At 35.3% G+C, this 18281-nt stretch overlaps 1 protein-coding gene across 1 annotated transcript in view; it reads right to left on the bottom strand.

Moving 5' to 3' along the window:
- Window positions 1-18281, bottom strand: part of LOC115214091 (pappalysin-1-like) — a 197083-nt gene that overhangs the window by 105012 nt on the left and 73790 nt on the right. The window contains exons 2-3 of the mRNA XM_029783146.2: window positions 4164-4449; window positions 643-1425 (exon numbers count right to left, since the gene is read on the bottom strand). Of these exons, the coding sequence (XP_029639006.2) occupies window positions 643-1425; window positions 4164-4449 (1069 nt within the window). The remainder of the gene's footprint in view (window positions 1-642; window positions 1426-4163; window positions 4450-18281) is intronic.

The raw sequence follows: 18281 nt of genomic DNA, 5'->3' as shown, positions 1-18281 counted from the left end.
TTTATTACGTTCACTATTTTCCAGTAAATATCGGTACTTCGTTGTGCCATTTATTTGCTTTTATGTATGTATATATATATATATATATATATTATATATATATATATATATATATAGACGTATTATATTAAGGTGTATAAAGTAAAAAAAAAATAGAAAGAAAATAATAAAACTCTTCTTAGTCTTACGAGACTCCGTAGCAGACGGCCTGGGAATCAGCAGGATATCTGGAAAATGGCATCATATCCAGGAGAATTTTCATAAACTAGGAAGAATTATAACCCAATACTATATTCGATACTAAACATTAATCTTCTATGCGTGAGTTGCGGATGGTGTGTTATTAATTCATTGCTCAGATCGGTCTAATTGAATACAAATAGCGGGAATCTTGGAATTGAAATTAGGAATATAACTGCCTCTCAACTAATTTTGAATCAACACCAATGCGTTTCTGTTTATTAACTTTAACATCTCTGCACAAGTGAACTATGTAATTGATCATAATTCTATAAAATCGATAGTCAATTCATCAAAGATGAAAGTGAGATTTGCCCGTTGTGATACCAGATGAAGTACTGTCGTAATCCCGTTCCTGTCATATAGTCCCGCTTGTAACAAATTATTAAATTATGGTCTTACCTGTAAGGGGAATTGGGATCTAGACAAGTGCTGTTTGGGGATTTAAACGGACTCTTACAGCAGTCACCGTGATCCCAATTATGATAAGCTCGGTTGCATTCAAAGTCACATCTCCCGTTTCCAAGATTAACAGCATCACATGGTATTTCATCGATATCACAATCACCTCCATCATTTCCGGTTTGAGTATGTTGGCATTCTAGATTACAGTGTTTGTCTCCTATTTCATTAGGAAGACAATCTAGTAGTACAGTCTTATGTTTTAAACTCGCATTCCTTATTTTAACTTCTTCTAACTCCCAACTTATATTGTAAGGTTTGAATGCAGCTATTAAGGCTCGATGTTGTCTTACCACCTGGTTATTAGTCACCTTAGGACTACGATCATCATCATCATCCATTACATTAACAATTCGATATCGAATTTTTTTTTCCTGGCGTAATTCACTGTGACGAGTGTAACTACGAATTATATCCGGATTGTCACAAACTGTTTTTCCACACGGTGGCGCCACGAGTTGAATTGAGTAACGTTGTTCTTCTATATCAGAGAAAACGAGAGATGGTTGTCTTTTCAAAATGGTTTTCCATTTCTGAAGTTGGCTGAAATCCTCTTTAAACACAAGTCCTTTGTCTTTCTGTAAGTGTATAGTCAAGTCGTATAGATTTCTTGCCACATCTCTGTGTTTTATGGCAAAGTTCCATATTAATATTTGATCTATATACCCTCTGTAAAGCTTGTCTTTTGTGTATGCCTTTCCTCCAAGCAGGATTTCTTTGCATCTGCAATGAGAAAATGGTAATTGTTGCTCAAGATTGAAAATAAATATGCATAAATACGTAACAAGAGATAAGTTTCTTGTACCAATACTAGTATTTTATTTTTCACCGATTAACCTGAAAACTCTAACAATCTAAATGAACTAAAGCTATAGGTGCTGTGTATGTATGTATGTATGTATGTATGTATGTATGTATGTATGTATGTATATATATATATCTTAGTAGTTATTCGTTGGTCTTGAGAAGTCATGGATCTGCGTCTGAAGAAATCGTGTCAGCTGCTGATGGTGGTGCATCGTCTGCTGTAAATGCAGAGGCCCACATGGGAGTGGTAGTTATGCATCCAGCGACTGCATTTGAAGGAGCATTCTGCCAACGCTACTGGTTTTTACCTTCATCTGGTGGTGAGTTGCTGTTTTTCTTCCGCTCGCTTCATTGCCTTTCGCAGTATTTGTCTCCGGCATGGGCGATCATTTGCGACCTCCTCTCATCTCAGGACGTGCAGATCAAGCGACTTCATATCTCTCTTGGCCAATTCCTCATATTGGAGGTCTTTTGGATCCCCCTTCCTGCATGCGATGCACATAACCGAACCAGCGCAGATGACGCTATGTTCTTCATCGTTTAGTAGTAAATAATAATTTTTCACAATAATTTTTCGCAATTCGAATCTCATATCGCTTGTCCACTGTTTCGGTGTTCTTGTTGTTGCTGTTGTTGTTATTGCTGTTTTTGTTGGTGTTGGTATTTTTTCCGCTTAAATGTTTTACGCTTTACTTTCCGACATGTCCACGCATCAATGCATTTACACAATTCTACCTCTTTTTCTACATACTTTTCCTCTTTGCTTGTGGCCACCTCCTCACTCGCACGCTTTTCTCACAATATGATTGCACATACAAAATAATTACCCTACAGGCTACTCTACTACACTCCTTCACTTGCGCACCTCTAAGCACATACACATTTCCCCAAAATACCACGTCCATATACGTGCCCATTATGAACTCTCACTACATGAAAAAGTTTGTATACACACACACCGCGCTTCCCCCAACTCTGAACTTTTCCATAGAAACACACTCCCAACTGTTCCCTAAACTCCTCGCCTGTTTTTCTTCAAGTCGTTTTTCTTTGACATCCTTCTCCTTTAATTAGCTTCTATATTTTCTTCTGAAGGGCATACGTACGAAACATTAATACGCTTTCCTTTCCTTTTAAGCATTAAACTAATACAGTACTTGTTAAAACTTCTTTCTTGCATAATTTTTCTTTTTATGGCCACTGCTTTTATAATAGCTGGGTTTGTGTATGAGTATATAAGTATGTATAAAACAGACACACAGACACAGACATATATATTGTTGTGTCTTGAGAGGGTCATTACGCGAGTAATAATATACGCAATGGTTCAGAATCACTGCTTTATTGTTTGTCAGTTGGTTAAATATCTAGCTATTTGTTCTCTATGCTGGTTGTTTGTTAGTTAAAGTTCTTTGCTCGCTGTTGGCGACCCTTTTAGAGACTGTTCCGATTCTGTGCGAGAATTGTCCAAGACCAGTTCACGGACAGAATCGGAACAGACATTGGAAGGAGAGGTAAGAAATTGAAAAGGTTACGAAGAGCGACGAAAGGAATTTCACAATCAAACAACCAGGTTCATTGTTTTACCAGCACATTAAACAAACGATCTATTAGTTAGTTGCTTAGATATTTAACCAACTGACTAACAATAAAAAGTGGTATTGAAACAGTGTTATTACTATTGACGTAATGACCCCTCCCAAGACAAGAGAAAAAGTTTCTCAACTAACGAATTCACATCAAGAATATTGCAAACAAAATGCAAAACGATACATGTGTGTGTGTGTGTGCGTGTGTGTGTATGTGTTTGTGTATATATTCATACATATATATTATATGTACGTATGTGTATATGCTTATGCGCGCGTGTGTGTGTACCTATATATTATATATATATATAATTTCAACAATTGAGGGTAAAATTAATTAATTAATCAATTTCCCCAAGTATTCAGTATGCAAAGGGACCATTTAAGGCGAATTCAAATTATTACATTATATAAAAGGGCTTAGTAAAATAAATTACTTTGCCGCATACTGAACTCATTAGAAATAGGTATGCTCCCACTTTCAGTGTTTTCAAATCCAAACCAGGGAGTTCTGAGCTGATGATAGAAATGTCGAGTTTGACTAATCTTGAAACGTATGTTCTCAAATAACCTTTGCATTTGATTTTTTAATGTCTCTACCCCCATACTTTCGTGAGTTGAATTGAGCAAACACTATATGAGAGAGGTTTTCTTTAAGTATTAGAAATAGTTTTAAAAAAGTTTTTTTAGCTGCTATTTCTAATGAGTTCAGTATGCGGCAAAGTAATTTATTTTACTAAGCCCTTTTATATAATATATATATATATATATATATATATATATATATATATATACATGTGTGTGTATATATATATATATATATATATACACACACACATATATATATATATCAGTTAATGCATGCAAACACAAAGGTATACTGTCATACACAAACACGTTCACGCATTTACATACACACACTCACTCACTCGAACTAACACACATACACACACACACACACACACACGCACACACACAAAATGTTACATAAACACAAAATGTTAAATAAAACATCTAGAATTTTAAGAAAAGAGAAAATTAGCTAGAAAAGGAGACTGCATATACCTGTTAGCAGATGCACTGAATAAGTCGCCAGTTTGCTCTTGTGAAACAGCAACAAGTGCACTGTTGATATACAACTTCATTTTCTCGCCTGAGTATGACGCAGAAACGTGTAGCCATTGGTAAGGCAAATAAGATCGATCTGACATCAGTACTGTCGACTCCTTTGATCGGTCTGTTTTGAGAGCAAAGTACACACGAGCATCTTCTTCCATGCCAGGTTCGTTCGTACGTATTCCAATCGACCAACCATTGGTGTATTGGTTTTGATGGCACAAGTCAAACAGACCTAGAAATGTACATAAAATACAAGATTTGTATATACACCTATATTTATTTATACATACGTACATATATATACTTATATGTGTGTGTGTGTGTGTATAAAGTATATAGTATATCTATACTTATATATATATATATATTATGTATATATACATATATATATATAATATACATACTATATGAACATAATATATATATAATATATATCATATATAATATGCAATATGTAATATATAAATGAAATACATATTTTATATATATACATGCATACATTATATGCATATAATTATGTGTTTGTATATATAAATATGTGTGCATATGAGCATGTGCATGTCTGCCTGTGCATGTTTGTGTATGAGAATGAAAGAGAGACACAACGAGACAAAGAGAGTGAGACAGAGAAAGAAAGAGAGAGAGAGAGAGAGAGAGAGAGAGTGTGTATGCATAAATAAATGCAAATCACCGATAACTACAACAATGTACTTTCTTACATGCTAAGAATATCAGCTCATACTAAATGTGTAACTGAATTTATCTTGTCAATAGCAACCGATACAAGACAATACAACTTGAAGAAGTATAATAATGTATCCCTTCCAGTAGCTTTAATAAAATAATATACGACACGATGATATGGATTAAATGCTAGGATATTTATTTTGCTATGGATGAGACACTTCACGTCTCTCACTTAATATCTGCCACACTAATGATGAGTGTTCAACTTCCAAAACTATTGTTAAGATGCATCATGGATGGAATAAATGAAAAGAAACAAGTCACAATTTGGTTTAGCGATGGAATTGATGATGATTTTAATAATAATAATAATAAAATAATAATAATAATAATAATAATAATAATAATAATAATGATAATAATAATAATAATAATAATAATAATAATAATAATAATAATAATAATAATAATAATAATGATAATAATGATGATGATAATGACGATTGTGATGATGATGATGGTGATGATGATGATGATGATGATGATCCTATAGGCACAATTTTGGGGCACGGTATATGCCGATTACATCGACCCCAGTGTTTCACTGGTACTTAATTTATCGACCCCGAAAGAATGAAAGGCTAAGTCGACCTCGGCGAAATTTGAATTGAGAATTTGAACTCCAGCATGTCGTTATCCAGCAAGGGACCAGCACATACAGCGTAAATGGAACAAAGAAATCAATGCTGTGATCATGGAGTGTTACTACCTGAACAACCCCATAGATGAAGATGGTGTTCATCTTAAGGGATCCCCACAACGTATGTATCATCAATGGAAACAGAGAAGGTTGTTTCAACTCCCGGAACAGAGATTATGTGATCAAGCTAAAGCAATAACAAAAAATCGTTCGTTTACAGAATTAGAGCTCGAAGCTATCAAAAGATGGGTATTGGAAAGCAGCAGCAGAGGAAACGATCATCGTCATCGTCATCATCATCATCATCATCATCATCATTATTATTATTATTATTATTATTATCATCATTATTATTATTATTATTATTATTATTATTATTATTATTATTATTATTATTATTATTTTTCTTCTTTCAAATTTGCTTCCATTTCTTGCCGAGTGTCTTCCCGACTCCTAGGGCAAAGAAACTCATAGTATACATTGGTAGGCCATTAAACCAAACTCAATAGTTCGTTCATTTTTATTATTATTATTATTATTATTATTATTATTATTATTATTATTAAAATCATCATCAATTCCATCGCTAAACCAAATTGTGACTCGTTTCTTTTCATTTATTCCATCCATGATGCATCTAGTCCCTGCGGATAAAAGTAATCTCATGGCTGGAAACAGAAGTGAAATCTCCAATAAACCACAGAAAAAGAACAGTGATAGCTTGCTCGAGGAGAGACATATAGATGGTTTGGAAGAAGAGAATAAAACTCATGGTGACATGAGAGATGGGCAAAATGCAATCTACGACAAAATAAAGACAAACGCTGTAGGAAAACGATAGTGACATTATTTGCAGCCTTAAAAAGGTTGATCTGTAGATATTGAACCAAGAAATGAAAAATGTGAATGAAATTCTGAAATACATTAGAACAAAAAACATCACAAAAACAGATAATTTGATCAATGCAGTATGTATTGTTGTAGCAAAAAACGTGGATGTTGATGTCAAGAAAAAGAAATATAATGGGAGTGACAAAAGAAAAGTTCCATGGTGGAAAAAAAGAATACAGGCAGGGTTAGACATGCTCTCGAAGTACATTCCTGTGTTAGACCGAAAAGAAAAGGGGGAGCTTAAAAGCGAACAAAAATACAAGGCACTAAACAAGAAGTATAATATTGAAAAAAAGGGCCTGATAGTGATAATGGAGGAACTCAAACAGCGCCTCGTTGTAAAGAAAGCAAAGATGGTATGATACGACCAACGAATGAAGGGATACCAGCAGAATAGGTTATTCAGAGTAGATCAAAAGAGATTCTACAAAGAAATAAAAGGAGAGTGTACAGATGAAATGTAGATACCAGATAACATTGAAAGTTAAAGGTCTTGGAGTGACACCTAGAGCAAAGGCAAGGAGCACGAGAAGGATGCTGAATGGTTGCAAGAACTGAAACAAACAGTAGTCTGTCCAAAACAGGCAGAACTAGTCATTTCAGTTAGGGAAGTGAAGGAAATCAGCAAAAAAATGGGCAACTGGAAGGCCCTGGGACCAGATGGAGTTCAAGGCTACTGGATCAAAAGATTTGGTGAATGTCATGCTCGAATAGCTGCACAACTCAGCACCTTTTTAAATGCCGACCAAGTAACACTGTCCTGACATTGGGTAGGACAGTGCTGTGCCTGGAAAAGCATCGAAAACGGCAATACGGTAGACAATTACAGGCCGATATCATGTTTGCCACTTATGTGGAAATTATTGACTGGAATAATCGCAGAGTCAATGTACGAAACCCTGGAAAAAATGGAGTCCTACCATATGAGCAGAAGGGTTGCAAGCGTAAGTGCAGAGGTACCAAGGATCAACTCCTGATAAACAAAACTGTATTTAGAGACAGCAAGATGAGGAAAAGTAACGTAGCCAAGTCATGGATCGACTATCGTAAGGCGTACGATACGATTCCACATTCTTACATTCTTGGATTATGGAGTGTATGAACCTATTTAGTATTGCATCAAATGTTGAGCGATTGCTTGGAAAAATTATGGCGAATTGGAGGACGGACCTGACAGTATACGGAAGAAGTTTGGAGACAGTAGAAATTAGGAGGGGCAGCTTCCAAGAGGACAGTCTGTCCCCACTGATCGTTGTACTGTGCTTGATACCACTAGCACTGATTCTGAGGAAAGCAAAAGCTGGGTATGTATTCAAAAGCCGCCAACACAAAGTCAACCATTTGTTATTCATAGATTACCTCAAACCTTATGCTAAAGTGAATCCCAAGTTAGTTACCTCGTTGATACGGTGTATACTTTCAGTGCTGATGTCAGAATGGAGTTCGGACTGAGAAAGTGTTGTGGGTTAGACTTGAAGAGAGGCAAAATCAAATGTATGGATAGGCTAACGATACCGTCGGGCTATAAGTACTTGGGTATTTTGGAAATGGATAAATTGATGGTGAAAGAAATGACAGAAAAATTTAAGGTGGTGTACTTGAGCAGACTGAGACTGATCTTTAAGTCGAAATTAAATGGACGGAATAAAATCGAAGTTCTGAACATCTGGGCGGTTTCACTGCTTAGATATGAAGCATGGGTAATCGCAGGGACAGTAGACGAACTAAAGAGCTTAGACAGAAAGGTAAGGAAGTTGTTAACCAGATATCGGTAACTCCACCTAAAAAGTGACACAGACAGACTGTATGTACCAAGAAAAAGAGGGGAAGAGGACTTAATGGATGCGAACACAGCATTAGAGTAGCAGAAAACAACATAGCATGATATGTAAAAATGCCACAAACCGCTATTATTAGAAGTAAGAAGGTCAGGCTTGTATAGGATGAAAGATTGCAAAGATAAAGCACTGTACAAGGACTTGAAAACGAATGAAACTGAAAGTAGGTGGGTAAAGAAAAGAATTCATGGTCAATTTCATAGGGATGTTGAAGATAAGACAGACAGATAAAAAAAAAAAGATGGTTATGGATGACTAAGAGCGATTTAAAACCGGAAACAGAGGCTCTAATCTGTTCTGCCCAAGAGCAAGCACTAAGAACAAACTACATAAAATACAGATAGACAACACAGCAGAAAAGGATAAGTGCAGAATATGTAGAAAAAACGATGAAACCTTATGGCATATTACCAGCTAATGTAGACCACTATCCCAGAAGGAATATAAGAGACGCCACGACAATATAGCCAGGCTTCTCCATTGGACACTTTGCAACAAGTATGGATTTGACAGAGCAAAAAATTGGTACGACCTCAAACCTGAAGGTATCGTAAAAATGATAATGCAAAGATCCTATGAGATTTTATGAGTTAGTACGACCATGAGATAGAGGATAGAAAACCAGACATAGTTTTAATTGAGAAAGAAAGCAAACTATGATGGATCATAGATACAGTATGCCCAGGTGACAACAAGGCATGCGAATAAGGAAGAAATAAAAGTTGAGAGATATGACATGTCAGCTTGGGAGGTTAAGTAGTTGTGGTCGATGAAAAAGGTTGTAGTAGTATCAATAATTGTCGGAGCCCTGGGAACAGTGAGAAAAAATATCGAGAAGTACGTGGAACTAATAGGGGCTGCAATAAGAGTGGAGCACTTGCAGAAAACATCACTGCTTGCAACCGCTCGAATACTCTGGAAGGTACTCGAAAAATAACAGGTGTTACCTTAGTTCACTGGTAGTGTACAGCTCACACTGTTGTACAACTCCTGCGTTAGAAGATGTGCAAAGGCAATGATAATAATAATAATGATAATAACAACAACAACAATAATAATAATAATAACAAAAATAATAATAATAATAATGATAATAGTAATGATGATGATGATGATGATAATAATAATAATATTAATAATAATAATGATAATAATAATAATAATAATAATAATAATAATAATAATAATAATAATAATAATAATAATAATAATAATAAAATTAATAATAAAATTAATAATAATAATAATTGCTGTTTGTAATTTGTATGATACCCCTCACACAGATACTACGGAATGTGGTACACCTTGGAAAGTGGATGAATAGTAAATCATCTATTATATATGGATAATTTAATGATCTTTGGAAAAACCGAACGTGAAATTAAGGTCCTACTTTTTACAGTGCAGATATTCAGTAAGGATATCGGAATGGAATCTGGAACTAAAAAGTGTGATATGCTTATAACAAAATAAATGAATAAATAAATAAAAGGCAAATTAGTGTAATCTGATGGTGTAGCAACCCAACGGCGAGAAAACCAAGGATACTGAGTCTAATGGGTTTAAATATCTGGGGAATTTAGAATACGACAAAATCAAGGAAAGTTTTAGGTGAGAATTTCTCGGTAGAACCAAGTTATTATGGGAAGTAGGCTCAATGGAAAAAACAAAATGGGCTGTTTCCTTAATGCGATATGGCGCAGGTGTTGTTAGGTGGATAAAGAACGTGCTTGAGGAAATGGACAGGAAAACTAGAAAAGAGATGATAATTAACAAGGAACTACACCCAAAAAGCGATACTGACAGACAGTATGTGCCAAGAAACAGGAGTGGAAGAGATCTTATAGGATGCAAGATCTGTGTTGTCAACAAGAGCAAGAGTCTGGGATAGTATATCAAACAGCAGAGGGAATCCTTGCTTGCCACTGTTAGTATTAGCAATATGATGCCTAACCAAAATGTGATGCACCCACAAACATTTAAGAAACAAGATGAAGAAACAATAATCAACTGGAAAATGAAATCACTGCCTGAATGAAATAATACCTCAGAGAAATCGAAAGCAAAGACAAGGCCAACGCTTAGAGATGGTTAAGAAAAAGTGATCTGAAAGGATGCACTGAAGCATTGATATGCAGCGCCAAAAACAAGCCCTGAGAACTAATTACACCAAGTTATTAAGAGCAACGAATTGCCTTTTAGTAGGATGTGTGGGAACAAAACTGAAACAACCTCACATATTTTGAGTGAGTGTAGCAAGCTGACCCAAAAGCACAACAAAAGGAGGCATGATAATGTGGCTAAGTTCGTCCACTGAGGCTATGTGGAAAGTACGGTTTGAACAGAGCACGGAAATGGTACGAACATGAACCAGAGGGAATCACCGAGAACAAGGAACATAAGATACTGTGGGATTTTACAATCCAATGTAACTCGCTAATCGAAGCTCGGAGACCAGATATTGTTGTGGTAGATAAAGGGAAAAAGAGACTAAGATCATAGATATTGTAATACTTGCAGATGCACGCATAAGTAACAAAGAACTAGAAAAGATTGAAAAATACAAACTAGTCAAAGACGTAATTGTAAAGATGTGGTCTATGAGGTAAGTACCTGTCATTCCAGTAGTTGCCGGGGCACTCGGAGCACTAACAATCAAGTTCGAGAAATATGTCAAAGAAATCCGAATCGACATGAGAGCAGAGCAAACCCCAAAATCTGCTCCGCATCTAGGATTTCGAGGATTGGAACTTGGATGTTGAATGTCTGCCATGATAATTAACGGTCAAGTATCAAAGCTTATAATGTGTGGAAATGACCCTGTGATACCTACTGAGATCAGGCTGCTATCTGTTCTGCTCTCACAGAATCTACCAGAACAAACACGACCGAACGTTCTGAAAAGTAAAACAACAAAAACAACGATAAATACCTTGATGCAATACCAGGCACAGGCTCCCGTGGCTTCTGATCTTCAATGATTGGAAATGTTATTATGTACATGTGTTGTCTTGGCATAAAAGATGTCCTACAGCAAATATTATGCTCAATATCATAGGTTTATTGTCAGTTGCTTGATTTTAACAACTTGTGAATGCCCTTTTGTGGTTGACGATATGTGCATCTCTGATCACGAGCAGAAGTAGTGAGGGAGCATCATAACCATGTATTGAGACGAATTCTGTAAGGTTTGAATACTACTCTCTCACTCAATTATAATAATAATAATAATATAATAATAATAATAATAATAATAATAATAAATAATAATAATAATAATAATAATGATGATGATGATGATGATAATAATAATAATATTAATAATAATAATGATAATAATAATAATAATAATAATAATAATAATAATAATAATAATAATAATAATAATATAATAATAATAAAATTAATAATAAAATTAATAATAATAATAATTTCTGTTTGTAATTGTATGATACCCCTCACACAGATACTACGGAATGTGGTACACCTTGGAAAGTGGATGAATAGTAAATCATCTATTATATATGGATAATTTAATGATCTTTGGAAAAACCGAACGTGAAATTAAGGTCCTACTTTTTACAGTGCAGATATTCAGTAAGGATATCGGAATGGAATCTGGAACTAAAAAGTGTGATATGCTTATAACAAAATAAATGAATAAATAAATAAAAGGCAAATTAGTGTAATCTGATGGTGTAGCAACCCAACGGCGAGAAAACCAAGGATACTGAGTCTAATGGGTTTAAATATCTGGGGAATTTAGAATACGACAAAATCAAGGAAAGTTTTAGGTGAGAATTTCTCGGTAGAACCAAGTTAATTATGGGAAGTAGGCTCAATGGAAAAAACAAAATGGGCTGTTTCCTTAATGCGATATGGCGCAGGTGTTGTTAGGTGGATAAAGAACGTGCTTGAGGAAATGGACAGGAAAACTAGAAAAGAGATGATAATTAACAAGGAACTACACCCAAAAAGCGATACTGACAGACAGTATGTGCCAAGAAACAGGAGTGGAAGAGATCTTATAGGATGCAAGATCTGTGTTGTCAACAAGAGCAAGAGTCTGGGATAGTATATCAAACAGCAGAGGGAATCCTTGCTTGCCACTGTTAGTATTAGCAATATGATGCCTAACCAAAATGTGATGCACCCACAAACATTTAAGAAACAAGATGAAGAAACAATAATCAACTGGAAAATGAAATCACTGCCTGAATGAAATAATACCTCAGAGAAATCGAAAGCAAAGACAAGGCCAACGCTTAGAGATGGTTAAGAAAAAGTGATCTGAAAGGATGCACTGAAGCATTGATATGCAGCGCCAAAAACAAGCCCTGAGAACTAATTACACCAAGTTATTAAGAGCAACGAATTGCCTTTTAGTAGGATGTGTGGGAACAAAACTGAAACAACCTCACATATTTTGAGTGAGTGTAGCAAGCTGACCCAAAAGCACAACAAAAGGAGGCATGATAATGTGGCTAAGTTCGTCCACTGAGGCTATGTGGAAAGTACGGTTTGAACAGAGCACGGAAATGGTACGAACATGAACCAGAGGGAATCACCGAGAACAAGGAACATAAGATACTGTGGGATTTTACAATCCAATGTAACTCGCTAATCGAAGCTCGGAGACCAGATATTGTTGTGGTAGATAAAGGGAAAAAGAGACTAAGATCATAGATATTGTAATACTTGCAGATGCACGCATAAGTAACAAAGAACTAGAAAAGATTGAAAAATACAAACTAGTCAAAGACGTAATTGTAAAGATGTGGTCTATGAGGTAAGTACCTGTCATTCCAGTAGTTGCCGGGGCACTCGGAGCACTAACAATCAAGTTCGAGAAATATGTCAAAGAATCCGAATCGACATGAGAGCAGAGCAAACCCCAAAATCTGCTCCGCATCTAGGATTTCGAGGATTGGAACTTGGATGTTGAATGTCTGCCATGATAATTAACGGTCAAGTATCAAAGCTTATAATGTGTGGAAATGACCCTGTGATACCTACTGAGATCAGGCTGCTATCTGTTCTGCTCTCACAGAATCTACCAGAACAAACACGACCGAACGTTCTGAAAAGTAAAACAACAAAAACAACGATAAATACCTTGATGCAATACCAGGCACAGGCTCCCGTGGCTTCTGATCTTCAATGATTGGAAATGTTATTATGTACATGTGTTGTCTTGGCATAAAAGAGGTCCTACAGCAAATATTATGCTCAATATCATAGGTTTATTGTCAGTTGCTTGATTTTAACAACTTGTGAATGCCCTTTTGTGGTTGACGATATGTGCATCTCTGATCACGAGCAGAAGTAGTGAGGGAGCATCATAACCATGTATTGAGACGAATTCTGTAAGGTTTGAATACTACTCTCTCACTCAATTATAATAATAATAATAATAATAATAATAATAATAATAATAATAATAATAATAATAATAATAATAATAATAATGATGATGATGATGATGATGATGATGTTAAGAAATAAGGGATATGGTTATGACTGCAGAAGGGAAAGCTGAAGAGGTAGATCAAGCATTAAGGACTAATTGAATAAAAGCCAAAATAGACAAAAACCAAGTAAATTCCTAATGTAGATTATGCAAATGAAAAAAGGAAGCGTTACTCATGTAGTAAGTGAATGTAGCATGACAATCTAGGGAGAGCAATCCACTGAGAGCTTTGTAGAAAACTAGGATTTGAACATGCTGATAAATGGTGTGGGCATGAACCTAGCAAATCACCAGAAAGTAAGAAGTACAAGATGTTGTGGGAAGTTTAATATTCATACTGACAGAGTAATAGAAGCTAGAAGGCTTGATTTCGTAGTAGTAGATAAAGAGATTAGAAAGTGCCAGATAATTGACTTTACAGTCCCAAATGATGAAAAAAATTATATGAGAATTATAGAAGAAATAGCAAAGTACCAGGATCTAGCTATTGAATTAGGTAGACTATGGAAAGTGCAGATAAAATGTATCCCACTAGTTATAGGTGCTTTGCGAACTATCCCTAAATATCTGAACAGATAAACAGAGGAAATATGCATAAAACCCAATTTAGTAGAGCTTCAGAAAACAGTGTTATTAGGGACAGCTAGGATACTTAGGAGGGTTGATTCCCACCGACGCCCAATGTCTCTCCGAGAATATCGTCGCATTTTCCCGCCACTAACCATCTATAGAACGCCAGAGTGTCCGACTGATAGAAACCTGTGAGCATCTGATGGCACTCTGTGTGCCAGGTGCCTTGCTTCGGTCTGTGCTTGTTCCAGAACTTTAGCTCAGTCAAAAAGACGAGCTGCGGATGAATGAATCTGAAAAGCGATGTCTACACCTTATCATCGCCAAAGAAGCGCTGAAGATGTCCTAAACTCAGTGCATGTTTGTACAACATCAGCCACAGTATCACCAGTTCTCCATTCAATGGATGTTCACAACATATGAAGCACCTGACCAAGGAACGCTCCCCTTCTACAGAAAACGAAAAAGCATGCGCTCCAGTTTGGTGAGGCGTAATAACTGCTTCGTTTATTAGTGCAAACCTCGAAATTTAGAGGAGTACGTTTGTCGATTCAATCAACCTAGTACTTGGGTGTTATTTGCTTCTATTGACTTCCAACCCGAGCATGATAAAATCTAAGTTGACCTCGACTTTTCAGCATTACTTAATCGATGAAATAAATGAACCATGGACCCACACAGTTATACACTCATATATTTATATATGTATGTACACATATATGTATGTACACATTATATGTATGTATGCTTATATATAGGGAGCGAGGATGGGGACGAGAGGTGAAAGACAAGCAGGTGCACATATGAAACCCCAGAAGTGAATGGAATTAAAATAGTATTAAATGAGAAAATAAAAATTTTGATCGTTCAGTACATGGCCATCTCCCCGCAATCACAACCAATAACACCACCACAGCAACAAAGCCAACAACATTGGCAGAAATAAGGCAGTAATTCTTGGAATGTTATATAAAGAAGCATGAGAATCGATACATGATTGCTACGATTAGAAATAGAAATCAAATCGCTTTCTCTTAATGCAGAGTACATCGATCAATGTAGTCCTTGATAAATGTCAGAAAGACAAAAAAAAAAAAATGACAGAGTAATCAATCCTGTAATACTGGCATCATAGTTTTTCTGCACTGGATCATATCTTATCTGGAGCTAAACAATAACAGTGAAAACCTTATAACACACAACTTTAACAAAATATCTAAATATTTACGGGTCGAGTCTCCGTTAATAAATGATTATTTAAAAACTGTCATTTAAAAAAAATGTGTTAATCTATTCTTTATTCGTTTCCTGTCAAATTGCTATCTCATTGTTAATTGATCTCTAAAACGCCTCACCTAAACGAAGGCAGATATTACGTACTGCCTTTCTCAGGGTTTTTTTAAAATCTTCTATTGTTAACTTCGAACTCCTCCATCTTCATCTGAATCACAAAACTTAGCGTGTCAATGACAGTATCTCTGTGTGCAGTATTTAACATTTTTTAAAGAGCAACGGAAACTTTTTTAGGCTACATCCTACCGTCTTAGATATAAATGCCAAATTAGATAACGTGCTCTTGGGTGCAGTTTGTCTCAAAAATTTATCGGCCTTGTCTAATATAGCTAGCAGGTTATAACTTCAATATTGCACTATTCTTTCGGATTAGGGAATGTGACATGAAATATTGTTAATTGCAAGCACAAACACACGCTTGTACGAAATGCAAATGAATGCGATCACGATACATTCATGCCTTTATCAGCATAGGAAATAATGACAGTACGTGAACATACTCAACAAAGCATAAACTGGAGTCAATTTATTTCAAATAATGCAGCTTGTGTTACAGCAGTTGTATGTGATAATAGCAATAATTGTAATGAGTTTAATATCTCGCATTCCCTCCACCCTCTTTCGTTCGTTTTTATATTAAAGATATTTGGAAGAGGCTGTACAAAGACCACCAGCACTGATAGCTTAAACGTTGTCATTGACGTAGTAACTCGTCAGTTATGCTTCGCAATCTTCCGGCAACGATTAACCTCTTTATTGATCTCTTTATCCCTTCTGTATTACCATCCTACCTTCTCATAATATTTCATTAGTTTAGCTTGTCTTTTTACTTCATGCACATATAAACGTGCACATGCGCGCTAGCACAACGCAAACATCCAGACAGAGATACACTCACACTCATATATATGTTTGTGTAATATGTTGTGTATGTGTGCATGCGTATGTATGTGCAATGTGTGTGTGTGTGTGTGTGTGTGTGTTTGTGTGTACGTGTGTATGTGTGGGTGTGTATCCCACCCAATAATATTTAAGAAGTGTAATTTAAGAAGTGTTATTAAGGATAAAAATTGGATTATGATTTTCAGAAAGAAACAATTGCAGATTGTCGTACCTTTTGTACGTGTAATTTCGTTCATCACGTTATCTGTCACCAGAATCAGTTTTACTACAACTTACCACAATATCAACTGAGCAATATAGAGGATGCCAAGACAGTTAACATAACAATTAACAGTGGCGCCAAAGAACCGCTAGATTATTTGACAAAATACCTTGCAGTATCTTAATATGATATCAATATAGTGTTTTGTCATTTATGGGTTCATGAAAGATGTATGGGACGTGTACTGACCTACAAAGTTGTAGCTTTGAAGGAATAAAAGAAATCTATAGAAATTACATAAAATATAGATATAAAATATTTCTGAATTTAAAAAGAAGAAACCTATCTTTGCAATAGAATTTGCTATTCGTTAACAAAAAAGATCACTCTTCGACAAAAGTGATAACAGTTTGAAACATTAATGTGGTTGTCTTCCTCACTGCTAACTTTGTATTAATTCAACTTCCTAAAAATAATCCTGTAGCCTTCTTTCTCTCTTAGACATCATTAATTATAGAAACTAAAAAAACCCGAAAATACGGGTTTCTTTTTTTGCACTTCCTAAATAAATACACATTCGTTTAATGCTAGTATAAAAATTCTAACCTTTCCATATTGTAACATCATTACAACTTTATAACATTTTATAAAATTGGAATTCTCAATTGAAAACTGCTTTCAAGATTTCTTGTAGAAATTGGAATGATCCAGGGATGGCTAATTTAAGCTTGGTGTGTCGGAAATTCCTACGTTTCTGTGAATTTTAGTCAAATGCTTATGAATACGATTTTTCTTATAACATGATATTCCAAAAAGATTTTTCCACAAAAAACCCACCTTGTCATTAATGATACACCTATCATAGATTTGCAACCACCGATATAGTTTATTTAATCGATAGGGATTCTATACACCGAACCAGTGCAATGAAACTTAGGAGATATATTGCACATTATAAATCGAGATACGCAGCTAAACCAAGCAAGGCATGTAATCCATAAAACAAGATGTATTACACTAAGAACATCGTAAAAATTTGATTGAGTAAGCGCGGGTGAAAGCAAAAGCATTAGAAAAGAAAATTACTCTTGCCCTAAATATATGTGTGTGTGCGTGTGTATGTGTGTTTGTGTTGTGTATATACATATATATATATATATATATATATATATATATAGAGAGAGAGAGAGAGAGAGAGAGATAGATAGATAGATAGATAGATAGATAGATAGATAGATAGATAGATAGATAGATAGATAGATAGATAGACAGACAGATAGATACTTTATTTTGGGGTTAACAAGACAATCATTTGTTTCATCCCAAGAGAACAATTATCAAGCCTACCACAATGAGGCGTTGGTACTCGATCTAGAATTACAGGATGTTTGTGAGATGTTCTTTAATGCTGTTATTTTTTATTCTGGTTGAAAATAATTGACCCTAAGTTTGAGAAGCAGCTATAATTAATTTAAACCTAATTTCTATTGAAGATCTTTTGCCCAATATA

This window comes from Octopus sinensis, linkage group LG1, assembly GCF_006345805.1.
Source record: "Octopus sinensis linkage group LG1, ASM634580v1, whole genome shotgun sequence".
In the NCBI taxonomy this organism is placed as follows: Eukaryota; Metazoa; Mollusca; class Cephalopoda; order Octopoda; family Octopodidae; genus Octopus; species Octopus sinensis.
The sequence above is the reverse complement of the archived record's forward strand: the minus strand, read 5'-3'. Positions and strand labels throughout refer to the sequence as shown.